The 16,134-nt window shown below is 40.8% G+C and overlaps 1 protein-coding gene across 2 annotated transcripts in view; it reads left to right on the top strand.

Moving 5' to 3' along the window:
- Positions 1–16,134, top strand: part of MCCC2 (methylcrotonyl-CoA carboxylase subunit 2) — a 78,083-nt gene that overhangs the window by 17,125 nt on the left and 44,824 nt on the right. For both annotated transcript variants that reach the window (XM_055554500.1, XM_055554501.1), the window contains 4 exons: positions 306–390; positions 2,058–2,159; positions 5,735–5,862; positions 7,336–7,448. In XM_055554500.1, the coding sequence (XP_055410475.1) occupies positions 306–390; positions 2,058–2,159; positions 5,735–5,862; positions 7,336–7,448 (428 nt within the window). The remainder of the gene's footprint in view (positions 1–305; positions 391–2,057; positions 2,160–5,734; positions 5,863–7,335; positions 7,449–16,134) is intronic.

Raw genomic sequence — 16,134 nt, 5'->3', positions numbered from 1 at the left:
TGGGTGTAATAAGTGTGGTGGAGATGAGGCAGTATTTGCAGTATGTGAGATGCAGAGAAACATATTACATTATTTCCTTAAGTAATTACTGCTGAATTTAGAAAATGTATAATATACTGTGGCCTTATAATACACTGATTTTTAAAAAAATTCCAGTTTGAATGATCTGAAAAATTATCTGTTTTTCATAGGATATGTTACTTTTTTTTGATTGCATTAAGTGTTATATGTTTTTCTGGTATTCAGTTGAATGAAGACCTTTTATTGAATTCATCTCATCTATAATGTTTTTTTTTTAATCACAGGAGGTGGTGAGAAAGCCAGAGCACGGCACGTATCAAGAGGAAAACTGTTACCCAGAGAAAGAATTGACAACCTCATAGACCCAGGGTTAGTACATACCCAGGTGTTGGCTCAGGGTGTCCTCTGTTCATGGTGCTTTCTTGGTTGTTTTTTTCTTTTTTGGCTGTGCTGTGCAGCTCTCGGGATCTTGGTTCCCCAACCAGGGGTTGAACCCAGGCCCGTGGCAGCGAGGCGCAGAGTCCTAACCATCGGACCGCCAGGAAATTCCCACCTTAGAAAGCGTTGTGAAGTAAGTGGTTTTACTTTCTGGTTCTTACCTAAACTTCAGCAACAAGTGTTTGTTGTGAGGCTGCTTAATGTCAGGTGCTATTCTAGGTGCTAGCGATGCATCAGTGGGCAAAGCAGACCAAGTTCCTTGCCCTACTGGAGCTTACAGGGGAGCAGGAGGAGACAGAAAATAATTGATAAATGTCACAAATTATATAATAAGTCAGAAGGTGATACATGTCATGGGAAAAAAAGAAAAGGTAGGCCAGGGTTACAAGAGAGAAAGATGAAGATCAAGTTGTAGTTTCAAATGAGGTGGTTAGGATTGGCCTCGCTGACGTGGTGACATTTGAGCAAAGGTTGGAAGGAGTGGAGAGAGATGGGCTGTATATATCTGGGGAGAGGGGGTTACAGGCGGATGGAGCGGCCAGTGCGAAGTTTCTGTGGTGGGAGCTGGGAGTGGGTCACAGATGCCAATATGCCGAAGGGCCCAGGAGGCCGTCTCGTGGGAGTGGAGGTTCGGTGAAGTGGGGAGTAGCAGAAGATGGGGTCAAATTCATAACGCATTTGTGGGTCAGTGTCAGAGTTTGGACTTTTACTCTGAAAGAAACGGGGATACTTGGTAGGACTTACCTGACTTATGTTTTGAAAAGGTATTCTGGCCACGTGTGTGAGTAGATTGTGGGGCTCAAGGGCGGAAGGGCCAGGACCAGTTAGAGAAATGAAGATTCAGAAGTATCGTTTCTGCGGACACGCACACACGTGCCCAGCCTGGAGACAAACAGCATTAACACCTGGTGTGCATTAACACACTAGTGTATATACCGTTAACACCTACACTGTTTTCATGCAAATGCGGATCAGACACACTTTTTTGTTTGTTTTAGAAAAATGGAATCTTGTGTTTTATAACCTCCTTCTCCCCCTCCCCCACTGCCCTTAATGTATCTTGAACATTTAAGTGAGAGAATAATAACAGTGGCTAAGAGCCTGGTCCCCTGTTAAAGAGCTTATCAAAACAGCTCTGCCACGTACTGGTAGTTGTGTGACCGCAGACAACTGACCTCATCGCTGTGCTTCAGTTTCCTCACTGGTCAGCGAGGATCCTAGTAGGATCTATAGCAGAAGGTAGTCCTGAGGGCTGAATGAGTTAGCATTTCCGAAGCTCCTAGGAGAGGCTGGCACGTGGTTAAGTGCTACGTAAGTGTTAGCTGCTGTTCTCTTTCTATATCAATAAGTATATCTGTACAATATCTTCAAAGATAAATGTGTTCCTTTGTGTGGCTATATTGTGTCAATCCCCAAAGTGTTCACACTAGACTTTGTTTTAGCATTCTTCCTTTTGTAAACTTTATATCCAACACACATATTTGAAACGTTGACCCATTACAGAAAAAAAAGTCTTTTCCTTTTCCATGTGTAACTATTCACATATGATTTAAAAAAAAGAAAACATTAATTCAAGCAGCATTCTTTCTTCCATTCAGGTCTCCATTCCTGGAATTATCACAGTTTGCGGGTTACCAGCTGTATGGTGATGAGGAGGTCCCTGCAGGTGGCGTTATTACAGGCATTGGGAGAGTGTCAGGGTGAGTATTCTGACCGTGCTCAGCCCCGTGAGTCAGGAAGCAGGCCGACAGGGCAGGGCATCCACCACTCACTGCTTTGCACGTGAGTGTGTGAGTGTCATGCTAGTGATATTATTTAGATCTGAGGCTTCCTACCCAGATGTGTTAGAGTCATCTGTGGAGCTTCAGGGATAGAAAGTGAAGGGAAAAACCGCAAGCAGTGATCCTGGGGACCCAATCCAAACCTTCATACTTAATCAGAATCTCCAGGGTTTGGACTTGGCGTGGGTAGTTTTCCAAGGCTCTGCAGGTGATCTCTTGCACATCTAGAGCAAAAAACCGCTGTCTTAGAGGAGTAGTTCTTGGAGTGTGGTCCCTGGGGAACATCAACCTCAAGTGAGAACTTGTTAGAAGTGTCAATGGTCAGGTCTTCCCAAAAAGTACTAAGTCATATTCAGGGGGTAGAGCCCCGAAATCAGCATTTAAACAAGCTCTCCGGATTCTCCAGTGCTATCCTTTGAGAACTGCCATAGACTTAGGGCATCTTGATCGCTAGATATTACATTTGTTTGTGTGTATTTTGTATGCTCTCACACTGACCCTGCAGTCATCGTTCCTCGTACTGCAGTAAACACTCCTCACTGCCTAGTTGTCTTAATCTCCACCACAATCCTGTGAGAAGGGGTGCTATAATCATCACCATTCTGCAGGTAAGCAAACTGCCTTGGAGTGTTAAAATAACTTGCCAAAGATCAAGCCACTGGCAAAACTTGACTTTGAGATCAGGCAGCCTGATACAGTTACATTTGACTCGGATTCTGATTTACGTGTGTGTCTCTCCACCTTCACCCCATGATTTGTGCCTTCACGGGAGGTGTGACTATAGTCGTTCACCATTATTGCTTCTTTCTCGCTTCCTTCTTTAACTCCTAAACCTTACGCCCCAGTGATAAATCAAAGAGACAGAGGGGTAGGGACCAGAACACAGCCTTGCTTCATTCCACTGAAGATTTTAAACTTTGTATCAGTGTTCTTGTCAGACACCCATTCTCTGAGGCTCTCTATGAACATCAGTAGCCAGGGCTCAATATTGAGTGTATGCACTTTAGCTCACAAGATTCCATGGAGGCAGGGGCCAAGACCAGACAGATTTTGTCTTTTCCCTGAAGCTGCTCTGGTGTTGGATAGTATGACTGGAAAAGAATTCATTTATTCAAAGCATCTAAAGTAGTACTTTGCTATAATTAAAGTGACGTTTCTTACATAATAATCATATGGTTGAATATGGTTAGCACCCTTTCTCTAGCAGATGATAGATGTTTAAACTAGTTTAAATAAAAAAAGATTTGTTGACTCTTAACTGATTTTGGGCCAAGCCAGATCTAGGAGCTCAAACAGCATCACCAGGCCACCAGGCTGGTTTTTGGTTTTGTTCCTAGGCAATCTGTTCGAGCCTTGAGGCAGAGCTGGCCGTAGGCTTACCCAGCTTCTGCTCTATGAGCTTAGCAGCTGGGTTAAGAGGAGAGTTCCTGAGGGCACAGACCCAGGGCCAGGGCCCGTTGCTGAACCCACCACATGGACACTGAGTAGAAAGGCCTGGTCCTTGTGCTCACCTCTGAAGATGGATGGACTTTGGGGTCAGTCCTGCTAGAACCACATGGATTAAAAATAGAGAAGAAGCAGTTTCTGAAAGAAAGTTTAGTTTTGTTGCCAATATAATAAATGGTGGATAGGCAAAATCAATAGGTGTCTAATACAGTGTATGTATTTTCGTTTTAGCCATGCCTTGTTGCATGCGAAATCTTACTTCCCCAAGCAGGGATCGAATCCATGCTCCATGCAGTGGAGGCATGGCTTCTTAACCACTGGACCACCAGAGGAGTCTCTAATATAGTGTTTTGTGGCCTTACTTTTCTTCTCATTCTGTACTATGTCTGTGCTTTTGTTCTGTTTTTTTGGCGGGGGGGCTGCACTAGGTCTTCATTGCTGCACGTGCTCTTTCTCTAGTTGCGGTGAGCGGGGTTATTTTCTCCAGTTGTGATGCACAGGTTTCTTATTGCAGTGGGTTCTCTGTTGCAGAACACAGTCTCTAGGATTGCAGGCTTCAGTAGTTGCGGCGCTGGGGCTCAACAGTTGTGGTCCGCATGCCCTAGAGCACGGGGTTAGTATTAGTAGTTGTGGCACACAAATTTAGTTATCCCGGGGCACATGGAATCCTCCCGGACCAGGGATCGAACCAGTGTCCCCTGCATTGGAAGATGGTTTTTAAACCACTGGACCACAAGGGAAATCCTGTGATGTTTCCATAAAACAAGTAAAAGTTACTAGTAATGTCTCTTGTCCAAGGCTGATAGAGGCAAGTGACAGAGTCAGAAGTTCAGCCTCCCTGTGCCTGACTTCATAGCCTGGGCTCTTCCCTGCACCAGAACTTCTTATTTTTTCTAATGCACCACCCCCAGGAAAGGGAAGAGTGACCATACTCTGGAGGTATGGGGTTATGGCCCAGCAGCCTGCCAAGAGCCTCAGTTCCTTTTGAAGTGATTTATTTAATATTAAAGTCATTAAAATGTATTTCCCACTCTATAAAATGTTAATTATAATGTGGGAAAATGCTTGCTATAACCTAGTGAATAAAATTGATACTCAGAGGAGAGGAACCACTTACCCTAATAAAAGAAATTTAACATTACCTAAGGTCGTGGGCTCAGTTGCTGTTCTCTAGTTCATGTTCAACAAGAACTCAATAAGTTATTTTTTAGAATTCTAGAGAATATAAAGTGAGGTAACAAAAACATCATAAATATAAAGAAGATTAAATTTTGTGAAGACCACACTTCTCTCAAGTTTCGAGTGAGCCTCCAGCCCTCAGTTTTCCTGGCAGCACTCAGCAGGCTCTCTGGTGGCCCTCTTCATTCATTTTCCCACTTCTTGCTAGTTGCCTGGGGACCGTGGTACCCGACAAACTGGTTTTGGTGAGAAAGGGCCCCACTAATGACTCATTATAGTATATGCTTTCAAAAATACTATTTTAAAATTTGCACCTATTATTACTTTAAGCAAGATAAATGTTGTATTTTTAACTTCTTTTAGTTTTATAGAAAAGCATATGGAAGTAACATGAAGAACTTTTGAAAATATGAAACATAAATACTTTCGATGGCTCGATTTTCCCTTTTGAAAATTACCTTCCTGAAAGGAAATGCTGAAGTTTATCATGAGGGATCTTCTCGTCTCGAGACTTGGATTTGTTGTTGTTGTCGTCTTATCATGTTAGGACTGTTTCATTCAAAGAACATTGCAAAATGTGGCTTAGGTTGTTAGTTTTTCTCTGCTAACGTGGGGTGATGATTCTTTAAAAAAATCAGATATGAGTTTGTAAACTAATTAAAAGTGATTCATTTTATATAAATGAGTATATGAACAGTGATTAAAGCTCCTATACCATAAGATTGCCTACTAATGGCTATCATTAGTGGTATGTGTTAATACTGGAAATTGCCAGGTTGTATTGGGAGTGTCTTACAATGAGATGCAGTTGGTCTTTACTTTTTAAAAATCTCTCATATTCTCTCTCCAATGAAATTTCTGCCTTTCAGAGTAGAATGCATGATTGTTGCCAATGATGCCACAGTCAAAGGAGGAACCTACTATCCAGTAACTGTGAAGAAACACTTACGAGCACAAGAAATTGCAATGCAAAACAGGCTCCCCTGCATTTACTTGGGCAAGTTATAAGAACTGTAAAATAAACTGTTATTCAGCTAGAGAAGTAAAAGATTGTTTAGAAGGATATATGACATTATCAGTGGGCATTTCAAGAAGAGCTATTGGTTTCTCTTATAATTTCAAAAGAAATACTTATTCTTTGTTAAAACCCTTGGGAGGAAAAGTAAATAAGAACTACCTATTATAACATCACTGAGGAGGAATCCCTGACACTATTTTGGGGTGTGCTATTTTTTCCTCTACATGAGTGGTGTTTTTTCCCTTCTATATATTTTTGTTTTTCTATTCATCATAATGGATTCAAACTATGAAAAAATAATAGCTAATTATGAGTCTCTTGAGTATCAGGTACTAGGTTAAATGCTTGAGTATGTACATAATTTGGGCAAACATAATTTAAAGAAATTTAATTTTCAGTGAAAGTAAATTTATATTTGGAATTAAAATACATTAATCATTAAATCTAAGGATATTTTTTAAAGAACATAAAAGCAAAGCAGTTTAAAATTGGCACGTCCTGGATATTAGCTTAGTTTGTAAAAACACCAGTATCTGTTGTTCATTTCTGTGAATATTTGAACAGGTACAGATGAGATTTCTTTTTCCTATGAAAGTGAATTTACCTGATTGATTTAGAGTGTGAACTGCTTTGCACATATAGAAAACCACAAATGGGACCCTACAGCTTGCAACTGCTGTGCCCAACGCTGTAGGGAAAGCAGTTAAGGGTGTGGTGTTGTCTGTCTTCCTCATAGTGAATTGGAGACAGGATATAATGTATTGAACGTCAATGGAAGACTCATACTGATAGGTATAAGACTAGCTAGCTTTCTGTAACGGCTCTGTACACTCACAGTATGTGCTGAACTAAGTGCTTTGCATACACTAGTTCATGTCATCCTGGTAACGACCCTGTGGTACACTGCTGTTACCTTCGTTTCACAGGTGGGGAAACTGAGGCATAGAATGGCTCAGAAATGCTTCTGTGGTCACACAGCTGTGAAGTAATGAAATTCTGTTTTGAATTCAGCTGACATTCTTATCCACCACTGTTATCACAGTAAGAAGAGAAACAGAAGGCGATGTGTGATAAAATTATCCCATGAATTTGGTAGATGATTTTTGGATTGTTTTTAAAGAGAGAGAGATCCATTTTCAGCTGAACTGGTTAAGGATTTTTTTGCGATTTCTGGGGCTAATCCTCAAATCAGAGAATGTCCTAAATAATTTCAAGTGGAATTTTGCATAGAGGTAGGACAGCCTAATATGTTTGAAGAAAGCAATACAATTTAGGGGGCTGTATGGGAGGATTGGAGAAAGAGGCTGCAGAAGAGTTTAGAAAGATAGAGCAAATTTTTTTCTGTGAATGTAGTTAAGAACTGGTGCTATTATCATTGAGACAAGTCTTCCGGTGTATAGGATGTTTTGTTCATTGAGATATACTTATATCTGTTATTTCCCCTGTCTTCAGTTGACTCAGGAGGGGCAAACTTACCTCGACAAGCAGAGGTATTTCCAGATCGAGATCACTTTGGCCGCATATTCTACAATCAGGCAGTTATGTCTTCTAAAAGCATTACACAGGTAATTTCTTATTAATGAGATATGTTGCTTTTTGCATCAAATGTCTTTGCTAACCAGGTATTCTGAGATGACTTAAAAGAGAATTTTACTTTTTTGGCTATGCCATGCAGTTTATGGGGTCTTAGTTCCCTGACTGGGGATTGAACCCAGGCCCTTGGCATTGAGAGCATGGAATCCAAACCACTGGAATGCCAGGGAACTTCCAAAAGAGAATTTAATATACAATTTAGTCTTCAAGAAATCATCTGATAACCTTATGAGATTTCCCTTGTATGTTGTCTGTCTTTTTTCCCTTGTTGCTTTTAATATTTTATCTTTGTCTTTAATTTTTGTCCATTTGATTATTATGTGTCTTGGTGTGTTTCTCCTTTGGTTTATCCTGCTTGGGACTCTCTGTGCTTCTTGGACGTGGTTGACTATTTCCTTTTCCATGTTGGGGAAGTTTTCAGCTATTATCTCTTCAAATATTTTCTCAGGTCCTTTCTCTTTCTCTTCTGGGACCCATATAATATGAATGTTGGTGCATTTAATGTTGTCCCAGAGGTCTCTTAGGTTGTCTTCATTTCTTTACATTCTTTTTTCTGTGTTCTGTTTTGCAGCATTGATTTCTACCATTCTATCTTCAGGTCACTTATCCATTCTTCTGTCTCAGTTATTCTGCTATTGATTCCTTCTAATATATCGTTCATCTCTGTTCTTTAGTTCTTCTAGGTCTTTGGAAACATTTCTTGCATCTTCTCCATTCTTGTTACAAGATCCTGTATCATCTTCACTATCATTATTCTGAATTCTTCTTCTGGGAGGTTGCCTATTTCTACTTTGTTTAGTTGTTTTTCTGGGGATTTATCTTGTTCCTTCATCTGGGACATAATTATATTTCTTTTCATTTTAGTTAGCCTTCTATGATTGTGGTATTAGTTCTGAGGCTGCTAGGATTGTAGTTCTTATTTCTTCTGTCTGCCTTCTGGTGGATGAGGATAAGAGGCTTATACAAGCTTCCTGATGGGAGGGACTGGCTGTGGGCAAAACTGTCTCTTAGTTTTCCCTGGTGGGCAGGGCCATGCTCAGCAAAACTTTAATACAGTTATCTGCTGATGGGTGGGGCTGTGCTCCCTCCCTGTTAGTTGTTTGGCTTGAAACGGACCAAGTCCTTGAGTCTAGAGACTCTGTGCTGTGTGTGCTAAGTCACTTTAGTCATATCCGACTCTTTGCGAGCCTATGGACTGTAGTCCGCCAGGCTCCTCTGTCCGTGGGATTCTCCAGGCAAGAGTACCGGAGTGGGTTGCCATTTCCTCCTCCAGGAGATCTTCCACCCAGGGATCGAACCAGTGTCCCTTATATCTCCTGCATAGACAGGTGGGCTTTTACCACTAGCGCCACCTGGGAGCCCCTTGAGGCTCTGTGATAGGGCTATTGGCACCCTCCAAGAGAACTTATGCTGAGACCCATCGCCCAGGGCTGCTGCTACCAGTGCCCTTCTCCCTGTGGCAGGCCACTGCCCACCCACGCCTCTGCAGGAGACCCTCACACACTCAGGGGACGTCTGACTCCGTCTCCTGTAGGGTCAGTGCTCCTTTCCCCTGGGACCTGGGCACACATCGCTTTGTTTCTGTTTCCCCCAGTCCTGTGGAGGTCCTGTAATCCAGTCCCGCAGGCCTTCAAAGTCAGATTCCCTGGTGATTCCCAGTCCCTTGGCAAGATCCCCAGGCTGGAGAGCCTGATGTGGGGTCTAGAACCTTCACAACTGTGCAAGGACTTCTTTGGTATTATTATTCTCCAGTTTGTGGTTCACCTACCCAGCAAGATTCGCATTTGATTTTATGGTGATTGTGCCCTTCCTACCATTTCATTGAAGCTTCTCCTTTGTCCTTGGATGTTGGGTATCTTTTTTTTGGTGGGTTCCGATGTTTTCCTGTTGATGGTTATTCAACAGCCAGTTATGATTTTGCTACTCTGGCAGAAGATGAGCACAGTCCTTGTACTCTGCCATCTTGAACCAATCTCAAGTACATGATAATTTCAAACTGTGATAAGTTTTATAAAGGAAAACAGAACTGGATAAAGAGACAAAGGATAGTCAATACACAATTTAGTCTTTTTCCACAGAAAGCCTAGTCAGATTAATCTACTAAATATGGGAATATTGTTATGCTGTAGTTAAAAAAAAAAAAAGGTTAGTTCCAAAGGAAACAAGTTTTTAAAAAGGAAGGACACTGAGTAATTGATATTTTAGGATGATACTCTGGAGCAATTCTAGTATATGTATGAGGAGACATCCATAAGAATGTTACTTGTAGCATTATTTTTTGTAACAAAGGTTAAAGAACACAGTAAATGACCGTTCATGGGATAGTTACAATCTTCAGCTGTTAAAATGAATGAACTATGGATTAAATGTAAGACCAGAAACTATAAAACTCTTAGAGGAAAGCATAGGCAGAACACTCTTTGACATAAATCACATCAAGACCCTCTATGACCCACCTCCTAAAGTAATGGAAATAAAAACAAAAATAAACAAGTGAGAACTAATTAAACTTAAAAGCTTTTGCACAGTGAAGGAGACTATAAACAAAGTAAAAATATAACCCTCAATAGGAGAAAATAATAGCAAATGAAACAACTGACAAAGGATTAATTTCTAAAATATATGAGCAGCTCATTCAACTCAATACCAGAAAAACAAACAACCCAATCACAAAGTGGAAAGAGGACCTAAACAGATATTTCTCCAAAGAAGACATACAGGTGGCTAATAAACACATGAAGAGATACTCAATATCACTCATTATTAAAGAAATGCAAATCAAAACTACAATAAGATATCACCTCACACCACTTAGAATGGCTATCATCAAAAAATCTACAAACAATAAATGCTGGAGAAGATGTGGAGAAAAGGGAACCCTCTTGCACTGTGATGGGAATGCAAATTAATATAGCTGCTATGGTGAACAGTATGGAAATTTCTTAAAAAAACCAGGAATAAAACTACCAGCAATCCCACTACTGGGCATATATACCCTGAGAAAACCATAATTGAAAGAGACACATGTACTCCAACGTTCATTGCAGCACTATTTACAATAGCTAGAAAATGGAAGCAGCCTAGATGTTCATCGACAGATGAATATATAAAGAAGTTGTGGTGCATATATATAGTGAAGTATTACTCTGCCATAAAAAGGAATGCATTTGAGTCAGTTTTAATGAGGTGGATGAACCTAGAGCCTATTATACAGAGTGAGGTAAGTCAGAAAGAGAAAGACAAATATCGTATATTAACATATAGATACGGAATCTAGAAAGGTGGTACTGATGAACCTATCAGCAAGATGGTGATGGAGATGCTGACATAGAGAACATACTTGTGGACACAGTGGGGAAAGGAGAGGGTGGGACAAATTGAGAGAGTAGCATTGAAACATATACGTTACCATATGTAAAATCAGATAGCCACTGAAAATTTGTTGTATCATGCAGGGAGCTCAAATCCAGGGCTCTGTGACAACCTAGGGGATGGGATGGGGTGGGAGGTAGGAGGGAGGTTCAAAAAGGAGAGAACATATGTACACCTGTGCCCGATTCATGTTGATGTATTGCAGAAACCATCACAATATTATAAAGCAAGTATCCTCCAACTAAAAATAAATAAAAAAAAATAAAATGAACAAACTAGAATTGTATGCATCAACAGAAATAAGTCTCAAAGAATATATTGGGTTAAAAAAAAGTAAATATATAACCAGTTGCTCTGTATGCAAATGTTAAATATATCAAATAACCTATTATTTGTGTCTAAACAGGTACATGGGAAAGATACACTCAACTTTAGAACAGTGGTTACTTTTGAGGTGGGAGGGAGGAGAAAAAGGCCAGTAGGAGGTCTGTAGAGCCTTCAACTGTATCTGAAATATTTTATTCTTTTAAAAAAATTCAGAAGTAAAGTTAGCCAAATGTCAAGATTTATTGAGACTGGGTATTAGGTGAAGAATATTTATTTTATTCTAATCTTTTTTGTATGTTTGAAATATTTAATAATACAGCTGCCATTCCTTTGAGTTTTTTGTTGTTACTGAATTTCTTAAGTTTTTAGTATTTTTATTAATACTCTAATTAGTCATCACCTGCAATTATTATATCTCTTCTTTATATTCTACCAATACAATGTATTGTTATTTTTATTCTATATTTTACTGTTACTGTTATGTGAGCTTCCCAGGTGACGCTGGTGGTAAAGAACCCTCCTGCCAATGCAGGAGACCTAAGAGATGCAAGTTCCATTCCTGGGGCCAGAAAGATCCCCTAGAGAAGGAAATGGCAATCCACTCCAATATTCTTGCTTGGAAAACTTCATGGACAGAAGAGCCTGGTGGGCTAGATTACATGGGGTCGCAAAGAGTCAGACACGGCTAAGTGACTTAGCAGATTACCGTTATGTGACGACCTTGCCTATCTCTATGCCTTGTTTATCTAAATAGAAACTTCAACTTTGTTCACTTTTGCACAGTCAGCCCTTCCATCCATTATCTGGTAAGAAATTCTTATTGTGATCTTTTGTCTTTTAGGAGAAATTTCTGGAGACTAGATGTCTGAAATCAAGGTAGCGCCAGGGCCACGGTGCTTCACAAGGCTCTAAGAAAGACTCTGTTCATCTCCTTGGGTTTCCGATGGCTCCAGGCATTCCCTTGGCATGTGGCCGCATTACTCCAGTCTCTGTCTCAGTCTTCACATGGCCTTCTGCTCTGCATCCCATCTCCTCCTTATAAGGACTGTTGTCACTGGATTACCCCTGGGTAATCCAGAATGATCTTATCTCAAGATCCTTAACTTAATTATATCTGCAAAGACCTCCCCCACCCCCCCAGCCTACCCCCCTTTCACCCTCCAGTAAGATCACATTCACAGGTTCCAGAGATTTGAGTGTGGACATTCAACCCACTGTAGACTTCTGCCACCTTGCATGCTTCTTCTGTGCTCTGGCTTTCGGTTCATGTAGCTTCTGTAGAAACCACAAAATACGTCAACCAACATCCAGCAAGTATTTATGGAGAAGCTGCTCTAAGCCAGGCCCTGCACTGGTGAATAAAACTAGGTAGAGTCTCTGCTCCTGTTGAACCTGAAGCTTAAAGAGTGTTTTAAAATCTGAGACTTTTTACAATTAAAAGTGCCCTATATTTTTAATAAGCAATTATCTGCTTATCATAAAATACTATGTCTGAGGCATTTGACTGAATGCCTTCAGTTTGCGTATTTAATTTTTGTTTCCTAAAATGTTTTAAAAATTTTATTCATTTATTTATTTTTGACTGCACTGGGTCTTCATTGCTGTTTGGGCATTCTCTACTTGCAGCAGGCGGGGCTGTTCTCTAGTTGGGCTGTGCCATGCCAGGGCCTCTCGTTGCCGTAGCTTCTCTTGTTGAGGATCACAGGCCCTAGAGTGCGGACTCGGTGGTTGTGGTACATGGGCTTAGCTGATCCACGGCATATGAAATCTTTCCAGACCAGGGATCAAACCCATGTTCCCTCTATTGGCGGGTGGATTCTTAACTGCTGGACCAAGAGGAAAGTCCGTATTTCCTAAAAATTTTAACATCAGTATTTCCTTAATTGACCTCCTTCTCTTAACATTTGTTTTTTTGTATTTCATGCCAGTAGGATGTTTGTGGTTAAGGTTTGCCTTCCTATATTCTTTTTTTTTTAAATAAATATTTATTTATTTGACTGCCCTTAGTCAAATAGTTGCAGCATACAGGATCTTTTAGTTGTGGCGTATGGGATCTGGTTCCCTGACCAGGGATCTAATTCAGGCCCCTTGTATTAACAGCATGGAGTCTTAGCCAATGGACCACCAGGGAAGAACCCCTATATTCTATGAAACTTGTTGAATTAAAAAAAAATCTAATTGTTATCGTACACTAGCATCTAAGGTGCCTCTTCTAGTCTTTTCCTCAATGTATGAATGCTAAGCTGGTTATCTGCACTGAAGCTTTACTGAAAAACTCAAGATATTTGTGAGCACTATTCTATCTTGTTGACTTCCCCTTCATTTTTTTTTTTTTTTTTTTAAAGAACAAGTACCCCCGAAAATAAGGCCCAAAGAAAAGGACCTTTTCTAACTTCTGCTGTTCCATGAAGCGTTTCTTTCTCCCTGGATTACCAGACTTATTACGATTTGGCCCAGTATCTTCATTCCTGACTGCTTAGTCTCCTAAAAACCTTGTTGCCCTCAGAAGTTCCTGCTAATATTAATCTCCTGGAGACCACACAGACTGTTTGTTTTGTCATTTTTCCCTTTGCTGAAGTTCTCCGTGTGTGTGTGTTAGTTGCTCAGTTCAGTTCAGATCAGTCTCTCAGTCGTGTCCAACTCTTTGCGACCCCATGAATTGCAGCATGCCAGGCCTCCCTGTCCATCACCAACTCCCGGAGTTCACTCAAACTCACGTCCATCGAGTCAGTGATGCCATCCAGCCATCTCATCCTCTGTCATCCCCTTCTCCTCCTGCCCCCAATCCCTCCCAGCATCAGGGTCTTTTCCAATGAGTCAACTCTTCACATGAGGTGGCCAAAGAACTGGAGTTTCAGCTTTAGCATCATTCCTTCCAAAGAACACCCAGGGCTGATCTCCTTTAGAATGGACTGGTTGGATCTCCTTGCAGTCCAAGGGACTCTCAAGAGTCTTCTCCAACACCACAGTTCAAAAGCATCAATTCTTAAGGGCTCAGCTTTCTTCACAGTCCAACTCTCACATCCATACATGACCACTGGAAAAACCATAGCCTTGACTAGACGGACCTTTGTTGCCAAAGTAACGTCTCTGCTTTTCAGTATGCTATCTAGGTTGGTTATAACTTTCCTTCCAAGGAGTAAGCGTCTTTTAATTTCATGGCTGCAATCACCATCTTCAGTGATTTTGGAGCCCCCCAAAATAAAGTCTGACACTGTTTCCACTGTTTCCCATCTATTTCCCATGAAGCATGGAAACAGATGCCATGATCTTCGTTTTCTGAATGTTGAGCTTTAAGTCAACTTTTTCACTCTCCTCTTTCACTTTCATCAAGAGGCTCTTTAGTTCCTCTTCACTTTCTGCCTTAAGGGTGGTATTATCTGCATATCTGAGGTTATTGATATTTCTCCTGGCAATCTTGATTCCAGCTTGTGCTTCTTCCAGCCCAGTGTTTCTCATGATGTACTCTGCATATAAGTTAAATAAGCAGGGTGACATTATACAGCCTTGACGTACTCCTTTTCCTATTTGGAACCAGTCAGTTGTTCCATGTCCAGTTCTAACTGTTGCTTCCTGATTTGCATATAGGTTTCTCAAGAGGCCATTCAGGTGGTCTGGTATTCCCATCTCTTTCAGAATTTTCCACAGTTTATTGTGATCCACACAGTCAAAGGCTTTGGCATAGTCAATAAAGCAGAAATAGATGTTTTTCTGGAACTCTCTTGCTTTTTCCATGATCCAGCGGATGTTGGCAATTTGATCTCTGGTTCCTCTGCCTTTTCTAAAACCAGCTTGAACATCTGGAAGTTCACGGTTCATGTATTGCTGAAGCCTGGCTTGGAGAATTTTGAGCATTACTTTACTAGCGTGTGAGATGAGTGTAATTGTGCAGTAGTTTGAGTATTCTTTGGCATTGCCTTTCTTTGGGATTGGAATGAAAACTGACCTTTTCCAGTCCTGTGGCCACACTGAGTTTTCCAAATTTGCTAGCATATTGAGTGCACACTTTCCCAGCATCATCTTTCAGGATTTGAAATAGCTCAACTGGAATACCATCACCTCTGCTAGCTTTGTTCGTAGTGATGCTTTCTAAGGCCCACTTGACTTCACATTCCAGGATGTCTGGCTCTAGGTAAGTGATCACACAATCGTGATTATCTTGGTCGTGAAGATCTTTTTTGTACAGGTCTTCTGTGCATTCTTGCCACCTCTTCTTAATATCTTCTGCTTCTGTTAGGTCCATACCATTTCTGTCCTTTATTGTGCCCATCTTTGCATGAAATGTTCCCTTGGTATCTCTAATTTTCTTGAAGAGATCTCTAGTCTTTCCCATTCTGTTGTTTTCCTCTGTTTCTTTGCATTGATGGCTGAGGAAGGCTTTCTTATCTCTTCTTGCTATTCTTTGGAACTTTGCATTCAGATGCTTATATCTTTCCTTTCCTCCTTTGCTTTTCACTTCTCTTCTTTTCACAGCTATTTGTAAGGCCTCCCCAGACAGCCATTTTGCCTTTTTGCATTTCTTTTCCATGAAGATGGTCTTGATCCCTGTCTCCTGTACAATGTCACGAACCTCCATCCATAGTTCATCAGGCACTCTGTCTATCAGATCTAGTCCCTTAAACCTATTTCTCACTTCCACTGTATAATATAAGGGATTTGATTTAGGTCATACCTGAATGGTCTAGTGGTTTTCCCTACTTTCTTCAATTTAAGTCTGAATTTGGCAATAAGGAGTTTATGATCTGAGCCACAGTCAGCTCCCAGTCTTGTTTTTGTTGACTGTATACAGCTTCTCCATCTTTGGCTGCAAAGAATATAATCAAGCTGATTTCGGTGTTGACCATCTGGTGATGTTCATGTGTAGAGTCTTCTCTTGTGTTGTTGGAAGAGGGTGTTTGCTATGACCAGTGCATTCTCTTGGCAAAACTCTATTAGCCTTTGCCCTGCTTCATTCTCTAT

Source organism: Bubalus kerabau, chromosome 18 (genome assembly GCF_029407905.1).
Source record: "Bubalus kerabau isolate K-KA32 ecotype Philippines breed swamp buffalo chromosome 18, PCC_UOA_SB_1v2, whole genome shotgun sequence".
Taxonomy (NCBI): domain Eukaryota; kingdom Metazoa; phylum Chordata; class Mammalia; order Artiodactyla; family Bovidae; genus Bubalus; species Bubalus kerabau.
This window is presented reverse-complemented; position numbering and strand designations above follow the sequence as displayed.